This window comes from Nicotiana sylvestris, chromosome 5 (genome assembly GCF_000393655.2).
Source record: "Nicotiana sylvestris chromosome 5, ASM39365v2, whole genome shotgun sequence".
In the NCBI taxonomy this organism is placed as follows: domain Eukaryota; kingdom Viridiplantae; phylum Streptophyta; class Magnoliopsida; order Solanales; family Solanaceae; genus Nicotiana; species Nicotiana sylvestris.
The window spans coordinates 107,641,379-107,654,843 of NC_091061.1; the positions used below are offsets into that span (position 1 = coordinate 107,641,379).

Genomic DNA, 13,465 nt, shown 5'->3' on the forward strand with positions numbered 1-13,465 from the left:
ATCAATATGGTGAGAGGTAATGTGTCCTTTAGAGATACCTCAAAGATTCAAATCGAAGGGAAAAGTACAAATTCTGATGTCTTGTAAAGATGGTAGTCACAAGTTAATTCAAGATGTTTATTATGTGCTAAAATTAAAAAGTAATATTTTGAGTTTGGACCAACTTCTTGAAAAGGAATATGACATCCACATGAAAAATATGCATCTTTGGCTTAGGGATTCAAGTGGAACTCTAATTGCGAAAGTGCACACGACAAAGAATAGGTATTTTCTCTGAATCTTAAGACAATTGATGCAAAGTATTTAAAGGCTAATGTGCAAGACGAATCATGGTGTTGGCACATGTGATTTGGGCATTTGAATTTTGAAGTGCTCAAATCAATGGGAGAAAAGAACATGGTACATGAGATACCATCAATCAACCATCCAAATCAATTGTGTGAAGCTTGTCTTTTTAGAAAACATGCAAGGAGGAGTTTTCCAAAAGAGGCCATGTTAAGATCAACCATGCTGCTCCAGCTTGTTCACACTAATGTGTGTGGACCAATCAATCCACCTTCCTTTGGTAAAAGTAAATACTTTCTTATTTTTATTGATGACTTTAGTAGAAAAACTTGGGTTTATTTTTTGAACCAAAAATCTTAAGCGTTTGTTGCTTTTAAAAATTTCAAAGTACTTGTGGAGAAAGAAAGTGACTATGAAATTAAAGCTCTAAGGTCCGACAGAGGAGGCGAATTTACTTCAAGCGAATTTAATGACTTCTGTCAATCTCATGGAATTCGTCGCCCTTTAACGGTACCTTATTCACCCCAACAAAATGGTATTACAGAGAGAAAGAACCAAATGATTCTTAATATGGCTAGATGTATGTTGAAAGCTAAAAGTATGCCCAAGGAATTTTGGGTTGAAGCTGTTTCTTGTGCAGTTTATTTAAACAACAGGTCTCCAACAAAGAATGTTAGAGATCAAACCCCTCAAGAAGCATGGAGTGGAAGAAAAACAAGTGTCCAGCACTTGAGAATATTTGGGAGCATAGCGTATGCTCATGTGCCACATCAAGGGAGAGAAAAGCTTGACGATCGAAGTGTCAAGCATGTATTTGTTGGTTATGATACGAGTTCAAAAAACTACAAATTATGCAACCCAAGTAGTGGCAAGGTGGTGGTAAGTCGCGATGTTGAATTTGATGAAGAATTGGCATGGGATTGGGAAGCTCAGGAAGAAACTTCATATGATTTTCTTCCATACTTTGGTGATGAAGAAGAACCAGAGACCGTGGAACCTGTGCAGGATACAACTCCACTTCCTTCTCCAACCAATATTGTATCTCCCTCTTCTCAAGAAAGTTCGAATGAACATCTGCAAAGGATAAGTTCAAGAGCTCTATGAGGACACAGAAGAAGTTACTAATTTTGATTTTTTATGTTGTCTCTTTGCTGAAAGTGAACCAATGAACTTTAATGAAGTTGTTACAAATAAAAAGTGGAGACAAGCCATGGAGGAGGAGATTGAGTCAATAGAGAAGAACAATACTTGGGAGTTAACAACTCTTCCCAAGGGTCATCGAGCAATTGAAGTGAAATGGGTATACAAGACAAAGAAGAATGCTAATGGAGATGTGGAGAGATACAAGGCACGAATTGTGGCTAAAGGCTACAAGAAAAGGCAAGACATTGACTATGAAGAAGTCTATGCACATGTTGCCCGCATGGAGACAATACGTTTGCTGATCTCTTTGGCGGCGCAAATGAAGTGGAAGATCCATCAACTAGACGTCAAGTCATCTTTCTTGACTGGCTATCTTGAATAAGAAGTCTATGTGGAACAACCATTGGGCTTCGTGGTTAAAAACCATGAAGATAAAGTGTTGAAGTTGAACAAAGCTTTATATGGGCTGAAGTAAGCCCCACAGGCATGGAATAGTTACATCGACAAGTATTTTCAAGAAAATGGGTTTACTCGTTGTCTCCATGAATACGCTCTTTACCTTAAAGTTCATACTAATGGAGATATCTTGCTTGTTTGTCTTTATGTTGATGATCTTATTTTCACTGGTAATAACCCAAGTTTGTTTGAAACTTTTAAGAAAGATATGTCCCACGAGTTCGAGATGACGTACATAGGGCTCATGTCATACTACTTGGGCCTAGAAATGAAGCAGATGGTGGATGGAATTTTTATCTCTCAAGAAAGTTATACAATAGAGATATTGAAGAAGTTCAACATGCTCGATTGCAACCCCGTAAACACGCCGATGGAGAGTGGGACAAAATTATCCAAGTTTGATGAAGGAGAAAGTGGATCCCACATTTTTCAAAAGTCTTGTGGGAAGTTTGAGGTGCTTGACTTGTACCAGGCCAGATATACTCTTTGCAGTTGGGGTGGTAAGCCGCTTCATGGAAGCTCCTACCTCCACTTATTTGAAAGTCACTAGAAGAATTCTTCGTTACCTAAAAGATACGATTGACTTTGGATTATTTTATTCTTCTTCTAACGATTTCAATCTTATGGGATTTTGTGATAGTGATTATGCCGGAGATATTGATGATAGAAAAAGTACAACTGGTTTTGTATTTTTCTTGGGTGATTCTGTTATTTCTTGGAGTTCAAAGAAACAATCCATTGTTACTCTCTCGACTTGTGAAGTCGAATATATAGCAGCAACATCATGTACCTGTCATGCTATTTGGTTAAGAAGATTATTGAAGGAGCTCAATTTACCACAAATTGAAGCTGCAGAGATTTGTATTGATAACAAATCTGCATAGGCACTCGCAAAGAATCCTGTGTATCATGATCGAAGCAAGCATATAGATACAAGGTATCACTTCATCAGAGAATGCATTTCCAAGAAGGAAGTCCACCTCAAATATGTGAAGTCTCATGATCAAGTTGCAGATATCTTCACAAAGCCTCCCAGGCTTGAAGATTTCCAGAGATTGAGGTTGAATCTTGGAATGAAAAAGAAAAATTAAAATTAAGGGAGAGATTTGTGGGGCATAGCCAAATAAATAAAATAAAATAAAATAAAAAAGAGAAAAATGTTGATTGGATGGATTTGTGGTTGGGCGGTGGAACCAATTTGCAAGATATGCAAATTGGAAAATTGGTTGAAGTTGTGAGATACCAATCAATTTTGATTGGTTAAGTTATCAACTCTTCATGCTATAAATAGAGGCCCTCGTTCCTCATTTCGGACACACCAAAACAAGAGAGAAGCAACTAAAGTTAGAGATATTAATCCACATATTGTAGTTTGTAAGATAAATAGTGAGTGTGGGTAATATTGTAGTGATGTGTTTAAAATAAAGAGTGTTATTTCATTTGAAATTGTAGTAGTCTCTTGGCACTACTAAGTTGTAATATTATAGTGGTAATATTGCTTCGCTCGGGTATTGTATTTTACCCCGTTAAAAAATTTGATGTCTTTGTTACTCTCTTGTATTATTGTTATTTATCGTGGATATTATTCCCGGCGGGATATTATATACTCCCTCCGTTTCATATTAGATTAGGTAGTTTGACTCGGCACGGAGTTTAAGAAAAAGAAGAAGACTTTTAAAACTTGTGGTCTTAAAAGCTTAAGGGGTAAAAGATTTGTGGGGCCATGATATTTGTGTGGCTATAAAAATATCTCATTAAGGGTAAATGAGTAAAATAAAAGAGTTTAAAGTTGAATTATTTCCAAATTTAGAAATGTGTCATTTGTTTTGGAACAGACTGAAAAAGAAAGTACCTCGTCTGATATGAAACAGAGGGAGTATTATTTTTCCCTAACATTTTCTACAACACATCCACTAGCTATCTCCAATTCGTCTGTAATTTCTCTGATTTTTGTGACTTGAAGTGCTTTTATCGTTACTATATTAGAATTACAGTTGATGCTTGTTTTGGTTGTGAGATTTGTTTTCAGCGGTGGAGATAGAATGTGCGTGTATTAAACTATTAAAGTGAATGCATGCTTTTTCATTAGTAACTTTACATCCACTCATTGTCTCCGATTTCCTCAGTAACTTTTTCAGTTTCATCTTTAACCACATTGGAACCAGAATTACGTAAATACATGTTTGGGTTGGGAGATCCGTTTTCACTAGTATAGTGTGTGCTTCTGTGTGTATTGGTTGAAGTAGAAGCATGCAATTTGCTTAAAATTTAGAATCCACTCGTTTTCTCAAAATCTGTTCATAATTTCTCACAATTTTCTGTGATTTATACGGCTTTATAGCTATTTGCATCACCATTATTAAGATCCATGTTTCAACTGTGAGATCTATTGATCAATTAATTTTCATGTTTTCGAAAGTTGATCACTTTGTCATTTCCCTGAGTATTCCAGATGTTATTATTGGAACCTATTCCTTGCAGGATTTCTTGTTGATTCCATAAACTCCTCCGTCATCAGATGCTGTGGGTATGCTAACTGATTCATCGGCAGTTGTTTCTAACAAGTACGATGAAAGCATTGCGTTGAATAGTCCAAGTGGTTCTGTTGAGGCAGAAATGGTAATAAAGTACATATGAGAAGCTGGAATGCAAGGGGTGAATGCAACAGATGTTGATATTCGGTATAAGAAGCTTCTAGATGCTGTGATAAAAACTGTAATTGAAGAATTTGATGGATTGTCAGAAGACAAGCACTGGTATGATACACTTATCTCAAAAAAGTTTCATTTGGTGACTCTTGCTTGCTTGCCGGGGGTCGTTGTTGTTTTCATCAGATTGTTCTTTCATTCTAGCGAAAACAACTCTTTCTATGGACCTCTACCTACCTGAATATATGTTATTAGAATGGCTGACATGGAAGTGATTGCCGTGGTATCCTAGTCAAACAGATATTAAATGAGTAATTTGTAATTAACTTCTTTATCTTACTTTTGGCATTTGGTAACGAAGTATTGCGTATAGGTGTTCGTAACACTTACGCAGCGGATGACAATAACAATCCTAGACAGATCTTTTCGTGTTTAAAATTTATTTACATGTCAAAGATCGGATCTAAGACGTACCTAGTGAAGAGAGTCTCGTTTCAAATTTTCTTCGATAGTGTGAAGACTCTATGCGTATCCACACCGAGACCGATCCTTGCTATCAACTCTTTGATCAACAAAACCCACGAACAAATTGAACGAAGAATATTGTTTTGAAATTTTTCTCAAAAATCTCAACTCAAAGGTTGAAGAACAAGAAACACTTTTCTTGCAATTGTATTTTCTCTCTTGACTTTGTATTTTATTCTTACTTTCACAAAGTATTTTTCTTCTCAAGATTTAATTATTGTAAATTTTCTCCATCACCCTTTATATAGCATCACCTACAAACCCTTTTCCTATTTGGTTGAGGTAATGATTTACTTAGGGTAAAAATTTATTCCAAAAATAACTTTTTGGGATTTTTCTAAATGAAAAATCGGTAACCCATTCTTAATGGGTTTGATTTTGCCGAATTCTACTTGGACTTTCCATGTAGTGAGCATCTCTTATGGGATTTACAATCCAATTCCAAATTGGATACTTTATTAATATCTCCTATATATAGATATCAATTATGACTATTAAATATATATCATATATATATTTCAATCAAGAGAAATAATTTTCTTTTCTATTCCAAATAGAAATTTTAATTTGTTCACAATATTAATTATAATCTATGTGCTAGCAAAGAATAAAATAATATTTCATTTGAACTAATAACTAAATTATTTGACTGATTAAATTCTTTTATTTAATTAACAAATAATAAAGTAATTAATCCTTTAGCAAAGATCAGAACACTCGTTAGTGTGCGACCTCATAGGTTCAATACTAAACCGGTAGTAAATTAACCACATCAATATACTAATCAAGGGTGGCGTCTAGCAACACTCCTTAACGACCAGATAGCATGAAGTATACAATTTACTCTCAAGAACCAGTAGAAGAATAATGTAGTAATTCCTTCTGTCCTTATAGCTCCAGATCACCCTAGGATATGGTTCAACTGTCAAATCCTAATAGGCGACCAACTATGCGTTCATGTCAAGTATAATCGACCATTGAATGACCTAATAAGCTCATTTTTTCTTTCATTCAATTGCCCTGGCCAAGGTCTTAATTTGGTCGTTTATAATTCATGATAACATGGAGCTTAAACTCATTACCAAGAGTTGACAGATTACATCTTGATCAATCACTAATTCTACAAGTATCCAATCGTACCCAATATCCTTTCAACTATCGCCCTAGGGTCATAAGTGTCTAGTATTAAAGCACAACAAATAACTTGTTAATTAATATGACGATCTCAGGTCAAAGGAAACTCTTACATCACATTCTTCAAGAGAATATCCTATTGACAGTTTATGGTAATTCTAACCATTAGGAATTATCCAATGAGTCGGTTCAATGATCATATCTCTATATGCATCATCTATCTATGTGATTTAGTTAATGAGATCAACTAATCATTATCCCATAAAGACAATCACATATTGATCTAACCGGATTACTAATGTCCAAATTAATAATCCTTCGATCAAGAACAAATTTAGATTAAATTGCAAGAGACTTTGCTCTCATTATTATGATCTCTATCATGATGACAAATCTCAAAATTTAATCAAGGACCTTATCAAATTAATCAAACAATTAATAATAATGATAAAAGAAATACCATATATTTTATATCCAATGACGTTCACAAAAATATGTTCAAATCATCAAATATGATATTGGATATAGGGCGTATCTACTATATCCCTAACAATCTCCCACTTGCACTAGAGCCAATCGCTCTTGTACTTCATTCCCAATTTCTACTTGCACTTGTCAAACTCTTTTGCACCAAGAGCTTTAGTGAATGGGTCTGGAGCATTTTTCTTTCCATAAACATTTTGAATCTAGACGTCTCCACGTTTAGTGATCTCTCTTATCAAGTTATACATTCGCAGAACGTGTTTGGATTTTTGGTGTGATCTTGGTTCTTTTGCTTGAGCAATGACTCCAGTGTTGTCACACAACAATGGAATTGTACCTTCTATCGAAGGAACCACACCAAGTTCAGTTAAGAACTTTTTCATCCATACAGCTTCCTTAGTAGCTTCACTAGCTGCTTTATATTCTACTTCAGTCACTGAATCATCTACTGTAGCTTGTTTGGAACTTTTCCAACTCACTGCACCGCCATTTAAGGTGAATACATAACTAGAAATAGATTTGCTATCATCTCTATCTGAAGAGAAACTTGCATCAGTATAACCTTCAAGTTTCAACTCAGAATCTCCATAGATGAGGAATTGGTCTTTAGTCCTTCTTAAGTACTTAAGAATGGTCTTCACCACCTTCCAATGTTCCTCACCAGGATTTGCCTGATATCGGCTAGTCACTCCAAGTGCATAAGCCACATTAGAACGTGTACATGTCATGGTATACATGATAGCTCCCACTGCACTAGTGTATGGGATCCTACTCATGCGTTCTCTCTCTTCAGGTGTTTTAGAACAATCCTCCCTACTGAGAGTAATTCCAGTGTCTATCGGTCAATAGCCTCTTTTGGAATTATCCATGTTATACCTCTTTAAGATGGTATCAATGTACAAAGACTGGGAAAGTCCAAGCAGCTTCCTAGATCTATCTCTATAGATCTTTATTCCTAATATATAAGCTGTTTCTCCCAAGTCTTTCATGGAGAACTGTTCAGATAGCCAAATCTTGGTAGTTTGCAATGTCGGTATGTCATTCCCTATGAGGAATATATCATCAACATACAACACTAAGAATATAATTGTGCTCCCACTAACCTTTTTGTACACATAAGGTTCTTCTTCGCATCTAATAAAATTGAACTTTTCAATTGTCTTGTTAAAGCGAATATTCTAACTTCGAGAAGCTTACTTTAGTCCATAAATGGATCTTTCTAGCTTGCAAATTTTATTATGATCAGACCAAGATGTGAAACCTTCAGGTTGTGTCATGTACACATCCTCTTCTAGTTCACCATTAAGAAAAGCTGTTTTCACATCCATTTGCCATATTTCATAATCATAGTATGCTGCTATAGCAAGCAAAATCCGAATAGATTTGAGCATTGCCACGGGAGAGAACGTCTCGTCGTAGTCGACTCCTTCTTTCTGACGATATCCCTTGGCAACAAGATGGGCTTTGTAGGTCTCCACCTTTCCGTCTGCTCCAATCATTTTTTTAAAAACGCATTTACAACCTATAGGTTTTATATCCTTTGAAGGTTCAACTAAAGTCCATACTTTATTTTCCTTCATGGATTCCATGGCCTTTTGCCACTTCTCATATCGGAACTTTGTATAGCCTCTTCATAGGTCTTAGGGTCATCATCATTATGATCAACCTCATTTGATACATCATCTTGTACCAATAAATTTAATCTAGTTGGTATATGACGTTCTCGTGTAGACCTTTTAAGAGGTGCTTGTACAACCTGTTCACCTTGTGCTGGATTTGGTTGTTGTTCAATTTGGTTTGGAACTGGTTTATTAACCTATTCTTGAACTTCATTTAGTTCTTGAACCTCAACCCTTGAAGATGACAACTTCCTTGGCAACTTCAAAACATCTAATAAAGGTTCTTCAACTTGGGTCTCATGATCCTTATATTGTGTTGATTCATTAGTTTCTTGAACTTCATCATGTTCTATTTCTCCATTATAATTTCCTTCTAAAAGAAATTCCCTTTCCAAAAAGGTTGCTCCCCTGACCACAAACACTTTATGGTCAGAAGAGTGATAGAAATAATATCTCATTGTTTCCTTGGGATACCCAATGAACCTACACTTATCAGATCTTGAGTCAAGTTTATCAGATTGTAGTCTCTTAATATAAGTTGGACAACCCCAAACTTTAATATGTTTAAGGTTAGGCTTACATCCTTTCCATATCTCATATGGTGTTGTAGAGACTGACTTAGTGAGAACTTTATTAAGTAAGTATGTTGCTGCTTCCCAAGCATATCCCCATAAATTTATTGGAAGATCAGTGAAACCCATAATAGATCTCACCATATCTAATAAGGTTCGATTTCTCCTTTCAGACGCATCATTGTGTTGTGGTGTTCCTGGAGGTGTCCACTGTGAGGGAATCTCATTCTCTTTGAGATATCTGGTAAAATCTTCACTAAGATATTCTCCACCTCTATCAGACCTTAGTACTTTGATACTTTTACTAGTTTGCTTCTCAACTTCACTACGGAACCTTTTGAACATTTCAAAGATTCAGACTTGTGTTTCATAAGATACACAAATTCATATCTTGACATATCATCAGTGAAGGTGATGAAGTAAGAATATCCACCTCTAGCTTGAATTTTTATGGGCCCACAAATATCTATATGAATTAGTCCCAATAATTCAGAAGCTCTTTCTCCACTTCCAGTAAATGGAGATTTGGCCATTTTTTCTTTGAGACAAGATTCACAAGTTGGATATGATTCAAAATTATACTTTTCAAGGTACCCTTTCTTGTACAACTTGTTAATTCTTTTCTATCCAATATGACCAAGCCTACAATGCCAAAGGTATGTATGATTTACTTGATCATCTCTTTTCCTCTTAAGACTTGAAACATGCATAATCGAATTAGCATTCACATTAGGTAAGACATAAACATCATGTTGGAGATAGCCATTCACATATAAATTATCACTATAATAAATAGAGCAAATATCATTGCCTATATTAATGCGAAAACCACGTTTGTCTAACATATAAGCTGAAATTATGTTCGAAACAAATTTAAGAACGTAATAACAATCATCCAACATAAGTACTTTACCCGTAGGCATTATTAAAGAAATTGATCCTACAGCTACATCCGCAACTTTTGCACCATTTTCAACTTGTAGATTAACTTCTCCTTTCTTTAGCCTCCTACTTATCTTGAACCCTTGCAACATATTACAAATGTTATAACCACTGCAATAAAAGATTACATGAATATAACATTATTAAGTAATAGATAATGCAATAACTAGAAGCAAAGATTAAAGAAAGAGTCGTTTTGGGTGAAAATGTAGAAGGATAAGACTTATTCGAATTTGCAGTGAAACATAAAGTGGTAGTAAGAATTTTATTAAATAATATGTTCAAACAAGACATATCACAAACGTGATATGTTTAGTATTATTTAATATTGACCACAAAATAAAATACAAGTACTAAATCAAGGAGTTGTATTGTTACAGATATAAAATAAATATATAAATAAAAAGAAACATGTTATCTGGAAGTTTTAAATTTCAAGGTAATTCCAATAACTCAAATTATAATTTGATATTTGTGTACGCACATCGCGCGAGTACTAATACTAGTAAAAGTTTAAAGTTAAACTGTTTCTAAATATAAAAATATATCATTGTTTTAGAGGCAGACTAAAAAGAAAAGTGTGTCGCACTAAAATGGTCAACGATAGCGCTGCCTTGTAAAAGTTCCTAAGCGCAACTGTGCTGGCTTGGGGCGATAGTGCTGAACACTGCTTGGGTGGAAATCTGAAGGCTGTTTTTGGAATTTCAATTTGGAATATTTGGAGGAGTATAAAAGTTGCACTTGGACGAACTTTTACACATCTTTGGCTAAATTCCAAGCTTGGGGAGCAAGGATCCATCAACCAAACACCATGTGATTGAAGTATGGAAGCTTTTGATTGAGAATATGTTTTCTTTAATTATGCAAAGTCTCTTCCTCAATTTCTTAATGAAGGAAAGAAATGATGTCATTGCGACAAATGTAAGACTGAGAAGTTGTTGATTTCAATGAGGTAACACTTCATCCTTAAGGTTCAAACTTAGGTGAGGTTCAAATTACTTGGCAAGAATACTACATATACTAAACTCCATTTTAGATTAAAAAGGAAAATAATTGATCAAACTATTGTAAGAAAGGCAATAGAACTGGTTTCAGGTGATATCAGAATTTCGATAGATCCTGGTTTGATTCTCAACATTTTGCTAAAATCAAAATGACTTACTTTCCAAAATCTGAGCTAGCAAAGCTGCAAACGTTGGTAGAAGAATAAAGCAAAATAATTGGTATAATTTCCTCCCGACAATGTTAAATTCAATTAATTCAAAAGTTATTCAAATTCCAAGCAAATTTAACAATATCTACTGCTGTCACTCAAAGGATTCAACAAATTCAATTAATGTGTTGTATATGTTTTGCATTGTTTACTGATTCTAGTTTCATTAGATACTAACTGTTATGTTTCCAGATTAATATTAATCAACATGACACATTGAAAAGGCTTCTGCTCTTTCAGTAGTTGTCCTGGTCTTCTATAGTCTTAGAGGTTCAAGGAACGGAAACTAGTAAACTGTAGCATTACTGTTTCTACATCGATCAAAGCTAACCAGACATGCATACGAAAAATCTAGGAAAATGATTCAAAGTGCTTTGAAGCTCATCATGGGCGAAGCCACTTGACCCTTGGTCGAAATTTTTTACTATGTATATAGGTATATATTACGTTTTAGAGGTATATAACACATATTAAACATTCATAATCTGAATTTTTTTACTATGTATATAGGTACATATTACGTTTTAGAGGTATATAACACATATTAAACACCCATAATTTGAAAAAAAAATTAAAAAAAAAAATTTGAACACCCTTGGAGAATCTCTTAGCTTCGCCACTGAAGCTCATGCAGAATCAAAGCACATGATCTAATTTTGGGGCTAAAGCCATGTCATATATACAGCCCATACTTGACACAGATATGGTTCAAATGAGTTTTACCTGTTAGGGATATAGTAGATATGCCCTAGATCCAATATCATATTTGATGATTTGAACATATTTTTGTGAACATCATTTGATATAAAATATATGGCATTTGATATTCTTTTATAATTATCATTAATTTGATAAGGTCCTTGATTAAATTTTGAGATTTGTCATCGTGATAGAGATCATGATAATGAGAGCAAAGTCTCTTACAATTTAATCTAAATTTGTTCTTGATCGTAAGATTATTAATTTGGACATTAGTAATCCGGTTAGATCAATATTTATGTGATTGTCTTTATGGGATAAAGATTAGTTGATCTCATTAACTAAATCACATAGATAGATGATGCATATAGAGATATGATCATTGAACCGACTCATTAGATAATTCCTAATGGTTAGAATTACCGTAAACTGTCAATAGGATATTCTCTTGAAGAATGTGATGTAAGAGTTTCCTTTGACCTGAGATCGTCATAGTAATTTACAAGTTATTTGTTGTGCTTTAATACTAGACACCTATGACCCTAGGGCGATAGTTGAAAGGATATTGGGTACGATTGAATACTTGTAGAATTAGTGATTGATCAAGATGGAATCTGTCAACTCTTGATAATGAGTTTAAGCTCCATGTTGTCATGAATTATAAACGACCAAATTAAGACCTTGGCCAGGGCAATTGAATGAAAGAAGAAATGAGTTTCTTAGGTCATTCAATGGTCGATTATACTTGACATGAACACATAGTTGGTCGCCTATTAGGATTTGACAGTTGAACCATATCCTAGGGTGATCCGGAGCTATAAGGACAGAAGGAATTACTACATTATTCTTCTACTGGTTCTTGAGAGTAAATTGTATACTTCATGCTATCTGGTCGTTAAGGAGTGTTGCTAGACGCCACCCTTGATTAGTATATTGATGTGGTCAATTTACTACCGGTTTAGTATTGAACCTATGGAGTCGCACACTAACGAGTGTTCTGATCTTTGCTAAAGGATTAATTACTTTATTATTTGTTAATTAAACTAAAGAATTTAAGCAGTCAAATAATTTAGTTATTAGTTCAAATAAAATATTATTATATTCTTTGCTATCACATATATTAATTAATATTGTGAACGAATTGAAATTTCTATTTGGAATAGAAAAGAAAATTATTTCTCTTGGTTGAAATATATATATGATATACTAATTGATATCTATATATAGGAGATATTAATAAAGTACCAATTTGGAATTGGATTGTAAATCCCATAAAAATGCCGACTACATGGAAAGTTCAAGTAGAATTCGGCAAAATCAAACCCATTAAGAATGGGTTACCGATTTTTTGTTTAAAAAAATCCCAAAAAGTTATTTTTGGAATAAACTTTTATCCTAAGTAAATCATTGCCTCAACCAAATAGGAAAAGGGTTTGTAGGTGATGCTATATAAAGGGTGATGGAGAAAATTTACAATAATTAATTCTTGAGAAGAAAAACTTTGTGAAAGTGAGAATACATTACAAAGTCAAGAGAGAAAATACAATTGCAAGAAAAGTATTTCTTGTTCTTCTACCTTTGAGTTGAGATTTTTGAGAAAAATTTCAACACAATATTCTTCGTTCAATTTGTTCGCGGGTTTCGTTGATCAAAGAGTTAATAGCAAGGATCGGTCTCGGTGTGGATACGCATAGAGTCTTCGTACTATCGAAGAAAATTTGAAACGAGACTCTCTTCACTAGGTAC

At 34.3% G+C, this 13,465-nt stretch overlaps 1 protein-coding gene across 1 annotated transcript; it reads left to right on the top strand.

The window, feature by feature from the left end:
• The first annotated feature begins 2,285 nt into the window (after window positions 1-2,285).
• On the top strand, window positions 2,286-2,768 carry LOC138869125 (secreted RxLR effector protein 161-like). Its single transcript, XM_070146718.1, has one exon. It carries the CDS (start codon window positions 2,286-2,288, stop codon window positions 2,766-2,768), a length of 483 nt encoding a protein of 160 aa, XP_070002819.1.
• The last annotated feature ends 10,697 nt before the right edge of the window (window positions 2,769-13,465 follow it).